Here is a 21,486-nt window from a genome sequence, read left to right on the forward strand (position 1 = left end):
TTGCCCAGTTCTGAAGGTAGCGCAGAAGTAAGGGTAGCAATACCATGTCTGCCCTAAAATAACCTTGCAACCCCTGTGACGGGTTGGATCATAGAAACCCCTTTGGGAACTGCCAACTGATGTGCCCAGACTACTTCTGCCCCTGCTTTAATGGGAGCTATCAAGATTCCAAACCACCATTAATGACCCGCACTTTGCATAATTACAATAGACCCTCCGAGTTATACTTTATATTTCTAGTTTCAGATACAAGAGTGATACATTTATACAAATAGGATGACCACACTCAGTAGATTATAAGCTTTGTAATGATACCTTACAAGAGACCTTTTGCATGAAACACATTTTAGTTACATTATATTCACACTAATCAGCATACTTTCATAAAATCATATAGAATGCAACATCACCACCCCCCCAACTCCCTTTTGGGCAGGACCCCCAGTTTAAGAAACATTGGTCTCCCCAGTGAAATCTATATAGTAGTACAGGGTAAAAAAACAAACAAACAAACAAACAAAAAACACAAAAGACTAGATTTCATGGGGGAAGAACAGATTTCACGGTCCATGATGCATTTTTCATGGCTGTGAATTTGGTAGGGCCCTAAGTATAAACTTCCAGTTTGAAGGAAGAGGAACTCCTATATTTGAGACTGTTTAATAACATCACTCCTTGTGTGCAAAACATTTTGTTAACTGTAAACCAGCTGGCAATCCCAGCGGTTGAAGATCCATTTGTTTCTACATCATTTCTGCAACTGATCTCCCCCACAATTCCACTGCAACTTCAACTCCTTCGATCTGAAATTTCCAGTGGAGTTGTAAAGTCAAATTCTGCTCCTAGGCAAATTCAAACCTGAAATGATAAATTCGCTTTTGCATCACATGTCCTGCATAAATCATAAACCCAATATTGATTGCAGCAATAGTTAAGCAAACTAAAAAAGATGTAATAGGAGCAGGAAATATCTTCCTGGGCCTGAGGGCTCAACTGAGGTTATGCCTGCCACAAAAGAGCAATGATTTGTACGTTATGGTTTGATAAAGTAATACTTCGTTTTTTTTTTTAAACACAGATACTGCTTTGGGCCCAAGAAAAATGTTGGACGTATGTCTTAGAGAAATGAAAGGAATATTTTTCTCAAATACTGGAAAACAATCATAAAGAACATCTGGGTGGCTCCAATCAGAAATTTAGAAAGAGAAGGACCCTGGTTTTGGTTTTTTTAAAGCCAACAATAAAACAAAATTAGGTTTATTAAAGTGTTTGCCTACTGGGCAATCTCTGTTTGTTAGTGCAATCCTCAATATTTTGATCCAAATTCTATCTCAGTTACCTCTAGGATGTGGAACTGTGTTCAGTCACATGCCCTGGATGTGAGGGTAAGAGTAAGTATATGGGCCATGATTTTCAAAAGTGCTACTGAATATCACAATATCTGGGCATCCAATTTACGGCACTGTGACGGGGCCTGATTTTCAGAGGGCAGCAAGTGTGCTCAATCCTTTCTGAAAATCAGGCCCCTTTACAGTGTCAAACTGGGCAAACAAAATCACTAGCCACTTTGGAAAATCCTGGCCTTAAACTTTTCTCAGGGCAAAATTACAAATTAATCCCAAGCTTCAAAATAAACCCTTTGCTATGGTCAACTTCAACTATGCAGCTGCAATGTACCGTGCAGAGATGCATTGCCTTGGTTTTTTCCTATTCAGTGAAAAAGACCTTAATCTTGGCTATCTGCTTCTGAAGGTCAGGCCAATTTCTGTATATCTGTGTGTTTCTTGAAATCTCCAATTTTACCCTTCTATCCATTATTACCTCCCTCCCACACACTGTTCTTTTAACTATACCTCCATATGACAATCGTTGATAAAGGTAAGAGGACTGTGATTTTAAATGCCTGGCCTTTTACAAAATAGGTATTGCTGATAATAGATATGGTTCCAGAATCATAGGTCAGCTCTATTTTGCCAATAAACCACTTATTTCCACTGGCCTTAAGACCTCAAAGCCCACAGCTTGCAGCTTGTGCTGCAAAACTGATTCCACTGGCAACAAAAGCAGCCAGCCAGCCATATTCTTTGCTTAGTGCTTTGAAAGTGATGCTGTATTCCTGACACCATACTTCTCCACAGCATTGTACGGGTGAGTGCTACATTTAATTTCTGCCATGAGCATCTGAAGGCAAATGACACTTGCTAACCTATTTTTCAACCAGGAAACTAACTAGAGACATCAGAGTCTTCCCCAGCATCGTGATTTTTCAGCTACAGCTCAAGGAATATTGCCAAGTTTCTTGTAATTACCTAAGTTGTTATGCTGTTGTGTTAATACTCGATGTTGTTATGGTTGTCTGTAAAAGCCACTTTTGTGCCTATGTATACAGATCTTAGCTACATACGGATGGAAGACTCCTGAAAGGTCCTTAATAAAAACAGATTTTCTAAGTAATTCTCTGGTGAAAATGCAACATATGCTAGAACTCATATTGAAAGCCATGATACAATAACAGCTACAGAACACAATACACAAAGGAAGAGTCAGATGGCAGCAAAAAAATAAAAAAATAAAAACCCTGAGTCCAACAGTTAAAGAGCAACTAGCAAAACTTGGGTAAGCTGTATGTTCTTTACTTACCATCAAAGTTTTTGTACTGAGATGTTAGGGTCACCTGTGCAGAGCGGCTGGCTTCTGTCATCATGTCTTCAAATTCACTTTGGCTTTTTTTTGCGAAATTCTCCTCCATCTCACTGGTGCAGCAGGTGTAGCCCTGCGGGCAGATTCTCAGGTGTTCCCCTAAAGTGAGGAAAAACAGTAAAAAAGGGTCTGAAAAAGAGGTTTCATCCAAGATGACCTTAGTATCAAAGTATCCAAACTACACATAGCAAATCCAATTCTACCCTCATTAATTATGTAACTGAGGGCAGAATTAGGTCAACCTATTTAGCCAGTAATGTAAGTTACTTCATTTTGCTATTGCAGATGCTCTGTGTTTGAAGAAGAATTTTCTCATTCATAACCAGACGGTGGAGGGGGTGGGGGGAGAGGAATATTGCACTCTATTCAAACTCTGCCCAGAATCTCAATCTCTACCCAGAACCCCAGAAGAAATGGATGTTTCTGATTAAACGATATTGCAATTGTCGTCATTAGACTTCAGAGTTAACACACTGAAACAAATGGCAACAGTTGACACTTTTCTTAGAGCAATTGTTTGAGACTCCTAGCCAGAACAATCAGACAGTGTGACCTCACTTCCCACTCTGAAGCAAGGGTCCACAACCATGACTAAAGAGGGGGAGTTTGAAAGTCAATGGCATTTAGGTGCCAAACTCCCCTGTGTATCTTTTAAAATCTCCTTCTTTAATCTTTTTTTTAAATGAAACTTTATAATTTGCCGAAGCTGACAGGACGAGCAGAAACACGCCAATATGGCATGTTCTCGCTCAATATGGTCCTTGCTCACATGCCAGCTCTTTGTTCTACTAGACCCGGCTTATACTTGACAAAGTGTATCAATAGGTGAAAACTCTGCTGCCCCAAATTTGACACCATCACTTCCTGAGAGGGAGAGAAGATGAACTCTGTAGGTGAAAAGCCTGTTTTAAACACAAGCCTTTTTGATAAATTAGCAGCAATGACTATGAGAGGATTAGTTTTTTAAATTTGATACATTCAACAAAATTCTACAAGCCATGTCCCTCCAGTGCCTCCTGCAACCTTTCTGTTCGGGCAAAATAAACATTTGCATAGGTTCAGTTGGCAGCATCATTTAAAAATTACCTGCATTTTTAGGATTCTTGAGAAAGAGCCATCCACCTGCAAACACTGCTTGGATTTCCCCTGGCTCCCAACCAAAGTGCAACTGAATGTAACACTGCTCTACAGCCAAAATGCTTCTGAAATAAATGTAGTCAAACTTTACTAATTCTGGGTCACTGAGAACGAAAATGATGCTTAAAATTGTTGATTGGCTCTAGTTTTCAAGATATGCTGTTGGGTCAGTATATATGACCCTTGACTTGGGAATGGCGGAGGATAAGTGAGTTATAAAGGGAAGGGATCTCAATTTAAACCAGAAATGACTAAAATACATCTTTGACTGGATCTATGAATAAGTCTGTGACTGGGTTTGGACAGTACTTGCTTTATAGGCAAAACAATGAATGATGAAAGCTGAAGCTGGTATTGCATAATACATGATATGAATTGCATCATGCTATTCCTAGAAGTCATGGATGATGCAATCATAACGAAGCTTATATCACTCTGCTGAACAAATTGCCCTATATCAGCTCTAGAAATCATACAGTATCGTGCTCTCTTATTTGTCAGTGTTTGATTTTGCAAAGGGACACATTTCTGTTTAGCCAAAGTGAGCAGAGATGCCTCGTACTTGTGTGAACAGTGCAGATAACTTCTGCTATGTTTGTGGTGAAGTGACTTTTGCATCACAAAAGCGCAGTATAACCACTATGGTTAAGAAAGCCTATCACCTTTATTTTGGCTGCAAAATTGGAGATCAGGACAAGAGGTGGGCCCCACACGTATGCTGCAACACTTGTGCAACAAATCTTCGCCAGTGGTTGAACAGGAAAAGGAAATCTATGCCTTTTGCAGTGCCAATGACTTGGAGAGAGCCAACAGGTCATACCAGCAATTGTTACTTCTGCATGGTGCCTCCAGTTGAGAAAGGTGTGTCAAAGAAGAAAAAGTGGACTGTGCATTATCCAAACATTCCATCAGCTATACGCCCAGTACCCCACGGAGAAGGACTGCCGGTTCCTGATGCACCGGAATCATTCTCACTTGAGTCAGACGAGGAAGAGGATGAAACTTCTGGTCCTGAACCATCAATGTCACAGGACCCACATTTTCTCCCATCCTCCTCCTCTGAACCACATCTCATAACACAAGGTGAACTGAATGACCTTGTCAGGGATTTGGAACTACCCAAGAGTAAGGCAGAGCTGTTGGGCTCCAGACTACAGCAGTGGAATCTCCTGGTAGGTGATGTTAGGGTTTCCATGTTCCGTGACCGTCAGAAGGATCTTGTCCCATTCTTCTTCATGGAAGGTGATCTTGTAGCCTGCAACAACATCGATGGTGTGATGGCAGCCCTCAACATCGTTCACGATCCAGATGAGTGGAGACTGTTCATTGATTCATCGAAGACGAGTCTTAAAGCTGTTTTACTGCATAATGGCAATGTTTTGCCATTAATTCCAGTTGGTCATGCAGGCCATATGAAGGAAACCTATGACAACATGAAACAACTTTTGAGGTGCATAAACTATGACCAACATCAGTGGCAGCTCTGTGGCGATTTGAAGGTAGTTGCTCTCTCGCTTGGTCTACAGACTGGATACACAAAGTACTGCTGTTTTCTCTGCGAATGGGATAGTCGTGCAAGAGATTCCCACTACATCAAGAAAGATTGGCCACTCCAACAGTCATTGGAGCCTGGGAGGAAAAGTGTTCAGCATCCACCACTTGTTGAATCAAGGAAGATTTTGTTACCACCCTTACACATCAAGCTGGGTCTGATGAAGAACTTTGTCAAGGCCATTGACAAAACACAAGCAGCTTTCAAGTACCTCCGTGGAAAATTTCCAAGGTTAAGTGAAGCTAAGATAAAGGAAGGTGTCTTTGTTGGTCCTCAGATTCGTGAACTTCTTCAAGATGATGCATTTGACCATGGCAAGGAAAAGACGGCACGGAAAACCTTCCAATTAGTGGCAATAAATTTTCTCGGAAACAACAAGGCAGACAACTACAGGTTGTTGGTGGAAAACCTCCTCAAGGCACACAAAAGCCTTGGTTGCAACATATCACTAAAGAGACGTTTTTGCACTCTCATCTAGATTTTTTTCCACCGAACTGCGGAGCAGTGAGCGACGAGCACGGCGAGTGATTTCACCAGGACATTGCAACTATGGAGAAATGCTATCAGGGCAAATGGAGTCCATCAATGCTTGCAGACTATTGCTGGACAGTGACAAGAGATGCTCCATTTAATGAACACAAGAGACAAGCCAAGAAGTGCCGAGTAGACACTGAATAGGACTAAACTATGTACAGAATAGTTTTTTGCCTTTTGTTTCATAATAAATTTGATTTATATAACCCTTTTGCTGATTTTTAAAGTGTTACATAAACAGGACAGGTGAAATATTATCATGTAAAGCAACCATAAACACATGAAAAGACCTAGGTTTGCAATTTATGATTAAAACTCTACTATCTACACAATATACATAGACATAAAATGTAAAAACTTAAATATCTTAGAAACAGTAGCCAATCAGTTGTTTTAATTGTCATATTTGAATTCAGCACATCAAAATATATAATAAATAGCACATTTTATCTCTGAAGCAGACGACTTCTCAAAAATTGTAGACCTGTGTAATCAGACATTTTTTCAAAAATCTTGTTTTAACCATGCACTGAGATAATCCAATTACACTGAAGTCAACATGTTTAATGTAATTTGATTGTGACTGCCAACAATTTCGCTGGCAATTTTAGAGGATTGCTGCCTTAATGTCATAGCTGAGCTGAAACATATACTTAAAAGCATGTCTTGTCTTGTGTTTCTCTAGTCTATGTTAGAGCCTGATCCTGCAAGCCCTCCGAATGGACAACGTCCCGTTAAAATCAATGAGGGATCCCCATGTATAAAGCTTACAGGCTATAAGTTCTTCAGAGCAGAGAATGCATCTTACCCTGTTAAGCACAGTGTCAATTTGTGATACTACAGAAAACATTTTTGCTCCTGATGCTTGTTTTTTTGATAGATGTCATCCAATATTTGTTGGTGTAAGCCTGCATAGGCTCCATGTACCCTGCCATACACAGCAGAACCACACTGGCTCTGCTGCCATTTTTGCAAGGTGGGAGGGCCACATTTTCCCCTTAGCAGACAGACAACACAGTGCACACTCGCACAGTGAGTTCAGGGCCTGAGTCCATTTAACTGGAATCAATGGGAGTCTTTTCATTAGGTTTAGCAGGACTAGGTTCTGCCAAAGGTTCTATCTGAACTTCTGCCTCTCTAACCTGCAGCCATGTCATGTTACCCAAATGCGACTGCAGTTATTATCTTGAGTCCTGGTTCTTTCAGAGGCCCTTCACCTCCACTTCTGCATCACCGTGTTGCATAAGACTAGATAACACTAGATTAAATTAAACTTCGGCACCTGAATTTCCACCCCTGGCCTCCACTTGCTCCTGCCTTCCCATCTTAGGGAAGGCAACATTTCCTACAAGGTCTCCTGACTCCAAATGGTCCTTTCTCTTGGCTTCCCCCAAGGTAAAAGGCACAACAGAAACCAATTGGCCCAGATAGGCAAACAAGCAGAAGCAGAAAGATCCCATTTCAGAAGAACCACACACAAACACTGTGTAACATGACATCCCTGCCAAATAAAGTTTCAACTGTCTTTCTTGTTTAACACCTTTCTTGCCCCAGTTTTCTCTCTCATGAACTAGCCTCTGACAATCCATTCCCCCATCCCGCCCTGTACTTATAAAACTACATTTTATGAAAAAGCCAGTGTAAGGATTACTGCCCTGCTTAGGGGCACAGGGGGAGAGGACGAGCTATAGTTTCTCACCAAGACATACCCTTGTTTCCTGTCATAGAAAATTTAAAACTTGCTTCTTGCCCAGAATTTTCAGTTACTGGCGTACACTCCTCTGACTCACATGGCTTGTAACAGGGGATTTGGTTTTATTTACACTTGCCCTACTGGAGTACACATCCATTAAATACATCATTATGGCCTTTCCACCTCGCCTTCACTTGCAGTCAGTTTGAGGTGAGGCCTTGCAATGTCAGACTTCATTTAAGGTCTCCAAACAAACCAACTCCAAAGACAGCCTTTACCAATGCACGGCCTTGAGTCAGGACAGATTTTGAGATACTCTTAGTTTTGCTTTAAAAGTAAGGCTTGATCCTGCACGCACTTAATAACATGAGTAACTTTACACACGAGTAGCCCCATTCCTCCTGTGTGTAAAGTTATTCACAAGCTAAAGTGCTTGTAGGACAGATGAAGAGTTATTAGGAACCCTTTAAAATCCTGCTAATAAACCAATGTCTCCCCGCCACTCCAGGCAATATCCTATGACCTGGCATCTATGTCAAACCCCTTCTTTCCAACGTAACAAAAAGGTTTCAGGCTGTGGAGTGGGTACAAAAGAACAGCCCCCTTTCAAACATGAGACTGCCAAGCTGGAAACCATGGCAAGCATGCTTCATGGCTCCACTGAGGAGACAACTGCACATGCATAAAAGTTGCAGGTCAAGCAGGTTCCTTTGCAATGGATTTTGAAACAAAAGAAAGGAAAAAAACTTGAGGCTTTCCAGTCCAGAGGAGAACAGCATCTCCCCTTGGGGAGGAAGCAGCACTGAGAGACAGAACCCAGCGCAGTGTCAAAGTTTCATTACACACAATGAGGAGCAGCAAAAATTTGAGGGTCGCCAATTAAAACATGAGATGACCAGACAAAAATTTCCACTCCCCCATCCCTGTCAAATGCACGGGGTACATTTGAGTAAATGGCATCATTCCAAAACCTTTCTGTGCTAACAGAGCACCAAACAGCCTCCAGCCAATGCTTTTCAGAGAAAAGGAATGGAAGACAGACAGACACACAGAAAAACAGAAAAGAAAAACCTCAAAGCTAAAATTGCTTATTTTTCCACAATTTTTGTGGTTTGAACCTAAAAATCTATTTTAAGCACTTTTAACCCAAAGCAGATTCAGTTCTTTTTAAAACAATATTTATTTTTTTAACACCACAGTATTTTATCTCAGTGGGAGAGTGAAGTTTCCAGCATTCCTCTTCGCAATTCAAATGCATTTCACAAAATATAGAAAGAGTTTTAAAGCCCTGTGAAAAAGCTGTGCTTTGGTTTTTAATCTGACCTATACTTGCAGGGTTCACAGTCATTATTTATTTATGGGCTCAAAATAGGTGTGCTACACATTGTATTTTTGCTTTCCATTTATTTCAGAGTGCACTCGTTTGCTAATTTGCTTTTATTATGTCATTTTCTTCTTTGCTGAAGTTGTGTTATAAATATCTCTATATGTATTTGGCAAGAGATTGCCTGCAAATATCTAGAGTGAACAGCCAGGTATAGAAGTGCTGTAAGAAGTAAATCCATGAGATACAGTCTTCTTCCCCACAGAGCTCTTAGTTAAGAAGCTTCTCCTAGTATAAAGATGATGCACATTGCTACCATTCTGTTTAACATCACATTACTCCTACCTCCCAAGAAAAGCTTTACAGAGTGGAGGCACAGCATCACAGAAGCAAATTTAGCAGTTTATTTAGGGCCTAACCCAAACCCCAATGGAAAGACTCCCAATGACTCCAGTAAACTTTGGATCAGGTTCTGAGAGAACCATCCTTTCAATTTCAGAGGCTTGGATTCCAATAATATCCAAGATCATGAGTCTGGCCATCTCTTCCTAACTCTTGTTTGTTCAAATCTCCAAACCACTACAGCACTGTTGACAAAGTGACGTTCAGGAGTGATGTAGGGCAGTGATGCTGCTGAGTCAGGAGTGAGCTGCCTTGGCAGAGCTGTGTGGGGAAGTCTGCCCGGTATCTGCCCACACTGTGCTTTGCTCAACCCAGGGATATTAGCTCCTCACTTCCTTAAGTATTCAAAATTCACTCCCATAATTTTTAAATAAAGAGAAGATATAAATTCAAAATTACATTTTCTACTTTAAAAAAACAACACAATCAGCTTGTTTGATAGGTCAATTGGTAGCACAACACACCTTCCTACAAAAGACTCATATTTCCTGAAGAACTCTCAGATTCTCATTCTTCTTATGCCAGTGGAGTCTTGGAAAAGCCAAAGGGCCAAACTCTCTGCCAAAAGTACACACTGGCTTCAAGATATCTGCATGGTGTGTAACATCCGCAAAGACTGTGTCCCACAGAATTATAACCTCTTTATAACAGCCTTTAACATATTTAAAGACTATCAGGTCCCTCCCTCAGGCTTCTTCTCTCAAGACTAAACATGCCCATTTTTCCTAACCTTACCTCACAGCTCACATTTTAAGCCTTTTATCATTTTTACAGCTCTCCTATGGTCTCTCTCCAATTTGTCCACATCTCTTCTTAAAGCGTGGCTCCCAAAATGGAACACAATACTCCAGGTGAGGCCTCACCAGGGCCAAGTAGAGTGGAACAATTACCTCCCATGTCTTACATATGATGTGCCTGTTAATACACCCCAGAACGAGATTAGCCTTTTTGGTAACAAGATCACATTTGTTGGCTCATGTTCAATTTGTGATCCATATAACCCCCCCGAGATCCTTTTCAGCAGTACTATCGTCTAGCCAGTTTTCCCCAAGTTGTAGTTGTACATCTGATTTTTCCTTCCTAAGTGTAGTGCTTTGCACTTGTCATTTTTGAATTTTATCTTGCTGATTACAGACCAATTCTCCAATATGTCAAGGTTGTTTTGAATTCTAATCATGTCCTCCTAAGTGTTTGCAACCCCTCTTCTCCTCCTCCCTCCTCCAGCTTGGTATCAACCGTAAATTTTATAAGCAAACTCTCCACTCCATTATCCAAGTCATTAATGAAAATATTGACTAGTACTGTTTGTATACTAATAATGCTTCCCTATCTCACAAAGGAGATGAGAGATTTAATTAATTGTTTGTATAGGGCTTTGGGTTATTTGGATGGAATGTATTTTAGTATATAAACGCAAATTATTTCAAAATTATTTCTCCAGAGGTTCATTTATTTCAGGTTGTGACAAATCAGTTGTAATTCTTCCCCTAGTATTTGAGACCGTATATGTAGGTCTCTTCCAAAACTCATTTTATTCTTCTAGACCAGACGTTCTCAAATTGTGGTCTACGGACCACCAGTGGTCTGTAAGCTCCATTCAGGTGGTCTGCAGATAGTTCCCTATAAGGTGCACGCCTGGGCAGCCACACATGAGAGAATGAAGGGCCATCCACCTAATTAGTGGAGCTGTGCAGGTGGGGCTCCACTAATTAGGTACCTGGACCCTGGAGAAGATGCACATGTAAGGTGAGGTTGTGGCCTTGGGGGGAATAGGAGGTAGGTGGGAGGAGGCAGTGGGGTGAGAAGAGGGGGTGGGGGGAATTTGAAACGTGCAGGGCTGTGGTGGCCAGAGAAAGAGGCGACTTTCCACAGCGCCAGGGCTGTGGCTGCCAGGGAGAGACAGCCCTCCTTCCCAGGCTCAGCTCTGTGGCTGCTGTGGTGGGGGAGAGACCCCCATCCTTCCCAGCCCCAACTCAGGGGCTGCTGCCAGGGGGAGAGAGGCAGAGAATCCCCTCTTTCCCAGTCCAGCTCGACGGCTGCTGTGATGGGGGAGAGAGGGAGAGACCCCCTCCTTCCCAGCCCCCAGCTCGGGGGCTGCTGCGGCGGGGGAGAGAGGGCACATCCATTGCATTAGAAAGGTAAGACTACTGATACTAAAATATGAGTTGTGTGCTTTTATTTGTAGAACAAAAAAATGTTAACTTTTTAAAAATATAGTGCTTTTATCCAACATGCTTTACAATAGTTAGATAACGGTACAAACAATATTTGGAAAGATCATTATGTGGTCTGCCAAGACCCTCAGCAATTTTCAAGTGGTTTGCAAAAAAAAAAAAGTTTGAGAACCACCAAAAAAGTGGCCACTGGACTGCATGCATCAGATTTTGGATGCCCAATCTGAGCACCGGCAGCTCCTTGGTGTTCTTAGATTGAGCACTCAAACATTGAGACACCTACTCAATTAAAAATTTGGCTGGACTTTCTAATTTTCAGGTTTGCTGTAATTAAGTGAAATCTCAAATACATCTCTCCTTCAGCCAGCTTTCTAACTGTAGCTGTAAAATAATTCAGGGGCATCAAAAGTTCAGCCCATCAGTCAGAGTCAGCTAGTGAATGGTTTGATCCAAACTGCCAAAGAAGTCCAAAGTTATCCCACTTACTTCCCCCAGTATACCTCTGTATTTCTGCATGCCTAATTCCTATTAATGCTAATGAAAGTCAGATGCGGGCAGTGATGGGAGAATGAAATAGTCAGCCCAAGCATATGCTGCTGCTTTTGCAAGTGTCAAAGTAATTGCGGCAGGTGAAAAGCAAGGCAGGAGAACAACAGGATGTGTCAGAAAAATTCCCAACATCTTGCAAAGAAGCAGGACAACAGAAGAAAATCCCATGCCCTGTGTCTGAGGGGCATTTCAGAGCCTTTTCATCTGAAAGTAATATAACCACCAAAGAAGCAATTCTCTGATGAAGGGAAGGAGCCACAACTTACTGCTTCTACTCTTGCACTTATATTCAGTAGGGCCTATCACCTGAGGATCTCAAAGCACCTCACATGTGAGCCAGCTAGCTCACATGTATTCTTATGGCAGTACCATGTCATCAGCTCCCACTGCTGCTATCTCAGAACTCCCATAAGGAGACAGCCTGTGCTCCCAGCCTTCCCCATACCCCATGCACGTACATGTGTATGCTCTTGGGCCTGATTCCCCTTTGTTCGCTGGGATGCGTACACCCTTGTCCTTCCCACAACCAACAGTCTCTGAAAGAGGGCGCTCCCCACCCCCAGCTCTTCCTTATCCCCTCCAGCTGTCCCTGGCTTCTGGGGCAAGTGAGGGAAGAATGTCCTCACATGCTCCACAGGTGAATCCTGCCCCTTCCACGGAAGAGCAGTAGGTTGTCAAAGCACATGGGTGCTGAGGAAGAGTGCTGGCTGACCCCAATAGCAGCAGCCCCAGTGATCAGCACCATTTCCTGTGTAAGGTAGCTAGCTATCATTATGCCCATTACAGTGAGGCATGGATAGGTTAAATGATCTGCCCAATATCACTGCTATCAAACATAGCCTAGCAGTGCTGTGTGCAAAATCAGAGTGCAAAAGAAAGCTATTTGTATAGGAAATCAGGATATTAGCCAACCACGGTAAGTCTTGTTCCTGCCCTTTAAAGGTTTGTCTGTCAAAACCAGTTACTTTGTTAGCCTAAAGAGTAACTATAAGGTCACCTAATTCTCTGCTGATTGCTTATATTGCAAAATGCTGGTTTATTGGTTTTAGGTTTACATTTAATGCCAGTGGAGTCACTAAAGTGCTTGCACATCATATCCACAGCAGTTCTTTCATGTTCTGCCAAAATACTTTGGGCTACATTTTCCCCTCTGTCCTCAGAAGTAAATGGGAGGAAGGCATGCCCGGGGGCAGGCATGGAAGGGGAGCACTAGTTCTGAGTGATGGGTAGTGGAGGGTCAAGGAAGGGGGAATGCCAGCTCAGAAGCAGAGGATGGCGCGCCATGGAAGATGAGCACCAGCTCAGAGATGTGGGGTGGGGTGATAGCGCCAGTTTGGATTTACAATTTCTCTGGCTTGACTCCTAGGGGCTCCCTACGGATTGCAAGGTATGGAGGGTCTGATGCAGCGGGGAGCCTCAGCTGTCTGTGGCCTGCCCCATTGCAGGCTCTGTGAATATGTGATAGGACATCTGATCAGAAATTAATGCTGCGGGAAGCAGGAATTCCTCTACAGCTGTTAATATACAGCTATGGAGGGAGACTGGATAAAGACCATCAGTGCAGCTGTGCTGAGATATGCGGGCCTCCCTGGGAGTCTTGGGATTCAGGTGGCTCTATGGAGATTCATTGGATTATGAAGCAGAATCCCACATGGAGCAATGCAGAGGAATCTCAGTGGGACAAATTCTCTGCTAGGGTAACTCCACTGCAGAAGGGGTTACTCATTTTGTGCAGTAATGGTGGTTCCTCCAGATGTCTGCCCCTATGGGCGCTCCACTGCAGATGTGCATGCGCTTCCCAAGTCCTTGATCAGAGATTTTCAGTTAGCACTGTCTATTCAGCCTGCACATGCGCCCTATGCCCCCTCGTGCCAAAAATCGAGGTAGTATAAGGGGGTGTGGGCAAGCCACCCACAGTTCCTTCTCCACCCAAATGTCCACCAAGGAACAGTCTGAAGCAGAGGGGGAAGAAGGGTGGGTACTGGAGCAGCCATGGGGGACACATCTGGAAGAACCACAGTTACTGCACAAAGTGACTAGCCGCTTCTTCTTCTAAGAGTCATGTGCCAACAGGTGCCCCACTTCAGGTGACTTTCAAGCACTATCCCCAGATGGAGCAGAACCTAAGTTAAGAATTTAGGGTGTGGATGTAAAGAGCAGGGACTCCAGTTCATCCATTATTGAGAGATCCTTTGTATACCTAAATTCTTGTAGTGCTGAGTACAGGATCGGTACCAATGTGGTAGCTGAGGTCACCAAAGCAGATGATACCATTGATAGTGGACATACCAAAGTATATGCCGATGGTGTTTGGCGCAGTTACTTATTTGATGCCGTGTGTGCTGAGCATGTAGGTACTGGTGGCTGGGCTAAGCGCATAGGTACCGGTGCCTGGGTTGAGCTCAACGGTGCCAGTCCTGAGTGCCTATGCTCATCCTCCTTGCTCAGAGGGCACTGAGGCCCAACTGAAGCTGCGTCTCTTCTTTGAGCTCCAGAACATTGTGGCCCCACTGGCACGAGAGGAGAAGTCCTTCGACTCAACAGTACTGAGTCAAAAGGTCAAGGCTTCGGAGACCATAGATCTTGTCAGGGACCTGAACTTCTTCTGAACTGGCTCCCTAGAGTGAGAGTCTGTGCTCCTCTTTTGAGAAGCCTACTCTGAAGCCTCCAATGTCCTCCCTTTCTTAGGGGAAGCCTGTGCCGAGGTTGAAGGGGCACTGGATCTGTTGGGAGACAGATGTATAGGGTGTTCCCAGACCTGATGCAGAAGCTAGCTGAAGTGAGTGTTCAATCATTAACAGTCTGAGTTTAATCTCCCGGTTTTTTCCTTGCCCTGGATTTGAGGGCCAGGAAGCAGCTGTCCTTCTGGGAAAGGCGGGACTACCCTAAGCAAAGGAGACGCTTAGAGTGGCTGTCACTCATAGGTACAGCCTCTCGGCAGGAGAGGCAAAGTCTGAAGCCTGGAAAGCCAAGCATGCCCTGCCAGGTAAACAAGTCTCCTGGAGGGAAGAGAGCAGAAAAAACCCAATCCTCTCACTATTATAATTAGTTAGATAACTGTACTAACAACTAACTGATCTTAACAACTATAGAAAAACTGAAAAGCCGAGGCACGCTCAAGGTGGACATGCTAAGGCTCCAGCTCAGGCTGAGGTGGCTGAGAAGGAATGGAGGGCAATTTTCCTGCACAGCCCTATATGACCTTGGTGTCCAGCAGGAGGAAGCATCTGGCGCATGCACAGGCTGAACAGACACCGCTAATTGAAAGTCTCTGATCAAGAGCCTGAGAGGCACATGTGCACCTGAAGTGGAGCATCAGAGGGACACTACTCAAAAAAGTAGTGTATAATTAGTTCAGCTTTTGTCTTTCACATTAAATGGAGTTATCCCAACAGATAATATGGCTCAAGAAGTTGAAATCCTTTCTGCAAAGAGGAGAATATGGTCCTTTATTATTGTTATGGCTAAAAACCCAGATCAGAACAGTTCAGATCTGGATCCAGATCCAAACTTCATAGCTTGAGCCTATCTAATTATTTTTGAGGTTGACATTCATCTTGGTATCGGGATATGATCCTGTACAGGAAATAGTGGAGGCATGCTGGTATTTGCATCACTGAGTACCAATTAGTAATTTTTGATAATGTGGAATTCATTCCACATACAGTAGAACCTCAGAGAGTTATGAACTGACCAATCAACCACACACCTCATTTGGAACCGGAAGTACGCAATCAGGCAGCAAACAGAGACAAACATACACAAAAAGCAAATATAATACAATACGGTGTTAAATGTAAACTACTAAAAAATAAAGGAAAAGCAGCATTTTTCTTCTGCATAGCGAAGTTTCAAATTGTACCGAATCAATGTTCAGTTGCAAACTTTTGAAAGAACCATAACATTTTGTTCAGAGTTACGAACATTTCAGAGTTACGAACAACCTTCATTCCTGAGGTGTTCGTAACTGTGAGGTTCTACGGTACCATCCACACTGCTGTCAAACTCGCTACACAAAATACAACAGCAGCTACAAGGTATTCTCTTTTCAATCTAAACTCTATCGCATTGCAGTGTTGGTGTTAACTGGCTGAGAACATTTGGAAAGAGCATGGGCCAATCTTTCCCACCTTACCACGAAAAGAGCCTCACAGACTTCAATGGTGCTTGTGGTGCGAGCATAGTGATTAGGATCTGACTGTAAATTGGTATTCTACTGAAAATGAAATACAATTTCTGTCGTTCCCAACGGAGAGTGACTGAATGTCTCCGGTGTGTGTGTGTGTGTGTGTGTGTGTGTGTGTGTGTGTGTGTGTGTGTGTGTGTGTGTGTGTGTGTGTGTGTGTGTGTGTGTGCAGCATTTTTATCTCCTTACCATTTGATGGTTCCTCAAACAGCCAGCACTATCTGCAATCAGGTAATATTCTCATTTCAGATAAAGAAAACAAGTGCTTTGTGCCTTTTAACATCAATGTTAAAAAAAACAAGGTAAAAAAAATGAAGTCCTGGATATGTTTAATCAGTCTAAGTACTACACACTATAAGCATTCTGACCAACACACACACACACACACACACACACACACACCCCCCTGCTTTTGACCAAGAGAGATTATAGATAATCGATAAGACCTCCTCCTACCACATCCTACCTTCTTACTCCTCCTACAGATGGGCTTATTAAGACATCAATACACTGTTGGATAAATAAAACAACCTAACCTGGTTACTGCATAGAGTCAGAACTGTACCAGGTTAGCACTATCTGATAACTGCCTTACAGCGAAATTGTGACATAATGAATACAGTGTGTGTGTGTTTGTCTGTCTGTCTTTGGGGGTGAGGTAAAACTGCAATTGGCCCCATTACATTTTAATGGATATAAAGGCATCTGAACTACTCTGCCAGCCACAGGTGTGGCCCATTTAAATCAGGGGTCTGGACTGCAGCAAACTGGTGGGGCAGCATTTGGAAACTTTCACTGTCTGTTCTCTACTTGTTCTGTGATTCACCTGAGGACTTCAGTCTCCAGGGGCTGTCAATCCAGCCGCATTCAGATGCAGTAGAAGTGTGGCACTCATTTGCTTCATCCAAGCCTCCAAGAAGGGAGGCGATTATGGGGAATGTTAACATGGCAAAGAAAAAGTTAATTAACAAAGACAAGGGTAAAGGCCACCACCATGCCCTGGAAGAATATTAAACAAAGTGGATAAGGCAGAGGCTTCAAATGAAATGATATTCTTGTAGCTTCTAAGGTCACGTGTGTACGTTTCAATAGCAAATCCCCTAAAGAAACGGATCGTAGAAAATGCCACATATATTGACAATGTCCTTAACTCCTGCTGAAACAATCTATGTTAAAGCGGTTTACCTGCCTAATGTTAACCTCTTCATTCACAAACTTTTCCAGACCCTAGCCATGACACCACACTTATTTCTCTATGTAGACCTCAATTCCAAACTTAGTTACACAGGTGTGACCACACCACTGACCTGAATGTGTACTGCATGCATGTATCTGAGGGCAAAATAGGACCTAATGAGTTGTTTGAAGCCTATGCTTTTGGGCAAGGTAGGAGATGCTTGATGATTTACAGTGAATATCTTTTTCAGAGGTTTGAGACAGGGATGAAAGAATGATTTAAAGTATCAGGGGGGAGCCGTATTAATCTGTATCCACAGAAACAACAAGGAGTCCGGTGGCACCTTAAAGAATGATTTAAGTGTCAAATCCACATATTCTGCAGGCAATGAAAATCCTAAATCTAGCAGAACTGATACAGTTACTCCTGCATACCAAAGTGCATTGTTCCCCGGCATCTCTCTCCACAGCACTGATTCTACTGGCCTCAGGTGCATGGAGTCTAATAATGGCTCCTGAGCAGCTTGCTCCGTGCGTGGGGAGGAGATCCATTACATAAGGCCTTGTGATGGAGTCGATGGTCTTCAATTAGCACCCTGAGAGTAAACTACCCTTAGAAAAAAATCCAATTCAAACTAGAACACTTTAAAAATATTGTGTACGTCTGGTTACAGAAGAGACACATACGCAGTTTAGTATTATGCTGTTTTCTGTTAACGTCTATGAAGACAGGAGGCCCCCATAAGGCATGTTAGAGAAGGCAAGAATTATCTTGTCTTTTTACATAAGACTTCTGAGGAAATATTGACGCTTCATTCCATAATCTACTGTTATTGACCACTTTCAGAGTTGTCCTGAGCATAACGGCCTCTTATCCAATGTTCTGACTTGCAGTTTTTTAAACAAAGTGACTTTTATCCACAGCTAGATCTTATACTACATTATAGAAATATGGTTCCTATCCTATCACATGAAGATTAATCAAAGTCTTGTGGACCATACAAATAAATTATTCATGTAAATATGTGTTGGTCTTCATTAAGCATGTAACCTCCTTATGGAAGAAGGAAAGCAATTCATTAAGCAGGATCTTTCTCCATGTCTTCTTAGATTAATACTAAGCATTCTAGTTATTTGAAGTTATAGCATTAATAACTACTACATCAAGTTTTCCATATCTTGCATTAGCAGTTTGCTACCTAATGGAAGCATATTCCTGTAAAGCACCTCTACAGTAAACTGAAGGTTAACAAAATGAGATTACTACAGAGGTGTTTTAAGGTTGAAGGACCCCTTAAAGTTAGATGTTGGTTTATGTCCTGCAGCAGGAGCATTTATATCCCTTCCACAACTCTTGGGGGTTGTGTGGGGATTGGTTGGTTGGTGCATTTTTCAGCTTTGGAACTCTAGATGTTTATCATCATCCATATAAAGGTCCAATTTTCCCTTAGTTTTTTCTTGTTTGTTTCATGCACATTCACCCTCCTTTGTTTTGATCAGAAGTGAACGTGCTAAAAAGCTGCAAGAGACTATTCTTACATTTCTTTCCCCCCCAATTGGAAGAAGGAAGTACCAGAAATCTTGTGAGAGAGTGAATTTCCAAAATTTGTCAGCCAAAGTTCACATAGTTGACATAAAATTTGGCAGAAGTATCTCAATGGCTGCATAATTATCAAAATCAACCTTGGAGCCTCTGGAGATTAATTCATCACTAGCGTACAGCAACCTTTTCAGGATGACTCATGGTAAAAGGAGAGCTGGTATCCACCTTACATTTCTGAATGTCCAGATGAACACTGGTGTAAAGGAAAACAGATGAAATCTTTGTCACTGCTTTTCTTTTTACATTTCACTCTGCTCGTTTGAATTATACATCCCTGCAGATTACAAAACCATCTATTTATGGCAAATGGTTAAACGAAGTAAAGATTCAATGGATATCAATACTGAGCTATTCTTTCACCTTTACGGCTGGTCCATGTCAGTGTATGCTGAGAGACACTGACAGGGCAGAGTGGGGGAGTCTGACCATGCTGCAGCTGGTATGTGGATAGATGACTTCTGTCTTTGAGACTGTCATTTCATCACCTTTCACCACCACTCAGAAAATAAAGGACCAGCGTTAGATAGCAGTGAGTGTAACTCTATCATCTTGCACCAGGTCTGTATTTGATCCAAAGCATTTACACTTTAAGAATAAAATCTTACTAGGGAAACTTATTTTAAGCAACAGCTCTTTGAATACTTAATGAAAATGTGCTTTGTCTTAAAATATAAAAAGGATATAAGTTGTTCTTCTCTCAGCATCATCAACATATGACCAAGAAATGTTGCCAGTATCTGTCTTTTAGTAAGATTAGTGCTGGGTTTGTGTGGTGTCCTATTTATAACTTTGACAAACAGCTCACCCAATCATTTCATAGTTAATCACAGTTGTCTGCTCAGTACCCTTCAGAGAAATGTTTATAGAAAAACATGTGCCAACCAAGTATGAACAAAAGGGAGCAGACCACATACAAAAACTGCTCCCAAAACCATCAAACAGCAAATGCTCACAAGCTATATAAAAATCAGGTCTTGGTGAATCATATAAGGCATAATTATAGTGTCTCCATTCATGATACTGTATAGTTATAGCTAGTCAGTGTTTCCACTGTAAATCCCTATTTTCAGAGCGGCTTACAGCTCAGCTGTAAAGAATTAGTCCGGGATGGCACTTGGCAGTAGAAGTTTCAGTTCAGGACTGATTCTATGTTGCTTTTTAAACTGTTTAAAAATGTTTTGCCCTTTTTCTGAAGCTGTAAAAGAGCAAACAGAAACCACTTCTGGGTGCTTTTTGGTGTTCGGTTTGTTGTGTACACGTGTGTGTAGTTAATGGAGCCAAAACATGTCAGTGCAGCTGAAGCTTTCAGTACAAGAAAAATCAGAAAATTCAAAGTTATGGTCCCCACATCAGCCATAACTCAGCTCCCTCATGCATATTTGCATACATTGCTGTATATGGCATTAACTCGTAGGTGTGAATTAAGGGACCAATCCTGCCCTTACCTTTGGTGCAAAAGGTGCTATTATGCTTCATGGAATAGAGCTGTTGCTGCTTGCTTTTACTTTCCCATTCTTTTAACTGAAATTTTCCAAGGATTCTGAGAGGAGGGAACTTGGGCGAGTGGGACTTGGGCTACATCTACACTACAGGGGGGGTCGATTTAAGATACGCAAATTCAGCTATGTGAATAGTGTAGCTGAATTTGACGTATCGCAGCCGACTTACCCCGCTGTGAGGGCGGCGGCAAAATCGACCTCTGCGGCTTCCCGTCGACGGCGCTTACTCCCACCTTCGCTGGTGGAGTAAGAGCGTCGATTCGGGGATCGATTGTCGCGTCCCAACGGGACGCGATAAATCGATCCCCGAGAGGTCGATTTCTACCCGCCGATTCAGGCGGGTAGTGTAGACCCAGCCTTGGACTCCCCTGCACCTGCTATAGGACACTGCATCCGAAGAAGTGAGGTTTTAACTCACGAAAGTTTATGCCCAAATAAATCTGTTAGTCTTTAAGGTGCCACCAGACTCCTTGTTGTTTTTGCTCCATAGGAGTGCACGGCACTTTGGATTCGGGGAGGCTTGGAGCTGGTGAAGGGGACAGAGTGGGGAAGTCGAAGGAGCAGAGAAGCATCTTTTATCTTGAAGAGCTGTTCACAATTTTCTTCAAAATATCAACCAAAAAATGAAGATGACATATTTGCATAAAACAAACATTTCCCCATTTTCCAACTCACTCTTGTGCCAAGGTATCTTAGAGACTCCGCTTTCCTTGATGTGGATGAGAGAGTTTTACGTGCTGTGTACAGAGACCACTCTACATTCAAGAGCAGCAGCCTCTGGGGTAGAGCACACCTGCCAATCCACATCAGCAGCATGGCCCATCAGTGTTAGGGAAAGCAAGCAAGCAAAGGAATAACTTCTCCAAATGAAATTGCAGCAGGAATTAATTTTAGATAGGAAGAATGTAGCTCCCCATTGGAAAATGGCTAAAACTGTGGGGTTAAAAACTTACAAAA

The 21,486-nt window shown here is 42.5% G+C and overlaps 1 protein-coding gene across 1 annotated transcript in view; it reads right to left on the minus strand.

The window, feature by feature from the left end:
• GPC1 (glypican 1) overlaps nucleotides 1-21,486 on the minus strand; it is a 316,953-nt gene that overhangs the window by 154,631 nt on the left and 140,836 nt on the right. The window contains exon 2 of the mRNA XM_054039262.1: nucleotides 2,641-2,799. Within this exon, the coding sequence (XP_053895237.1) occupies nucleotides 2,641-2,799 (159 nt within the window). The remainder of the gene's footprint in view (nucleotides 1-2,640; nucleotides 2,800-21,486) is intronic.

The sequence above is a fragment of the Malaclemys terrapin genome, chromosome 9 (genome assembly GCF_027887155.1).
Source record: "Malaclemys terrapin pileata isolate rMalTer1 chromosome 9, rMalTer1.hap1, whole genome shotgun sequence".
NCBI lineage: Eukaryota > Metazoa > Chordata > Testudines > Emydidae > Malaclemys > Malaclemys terrapin.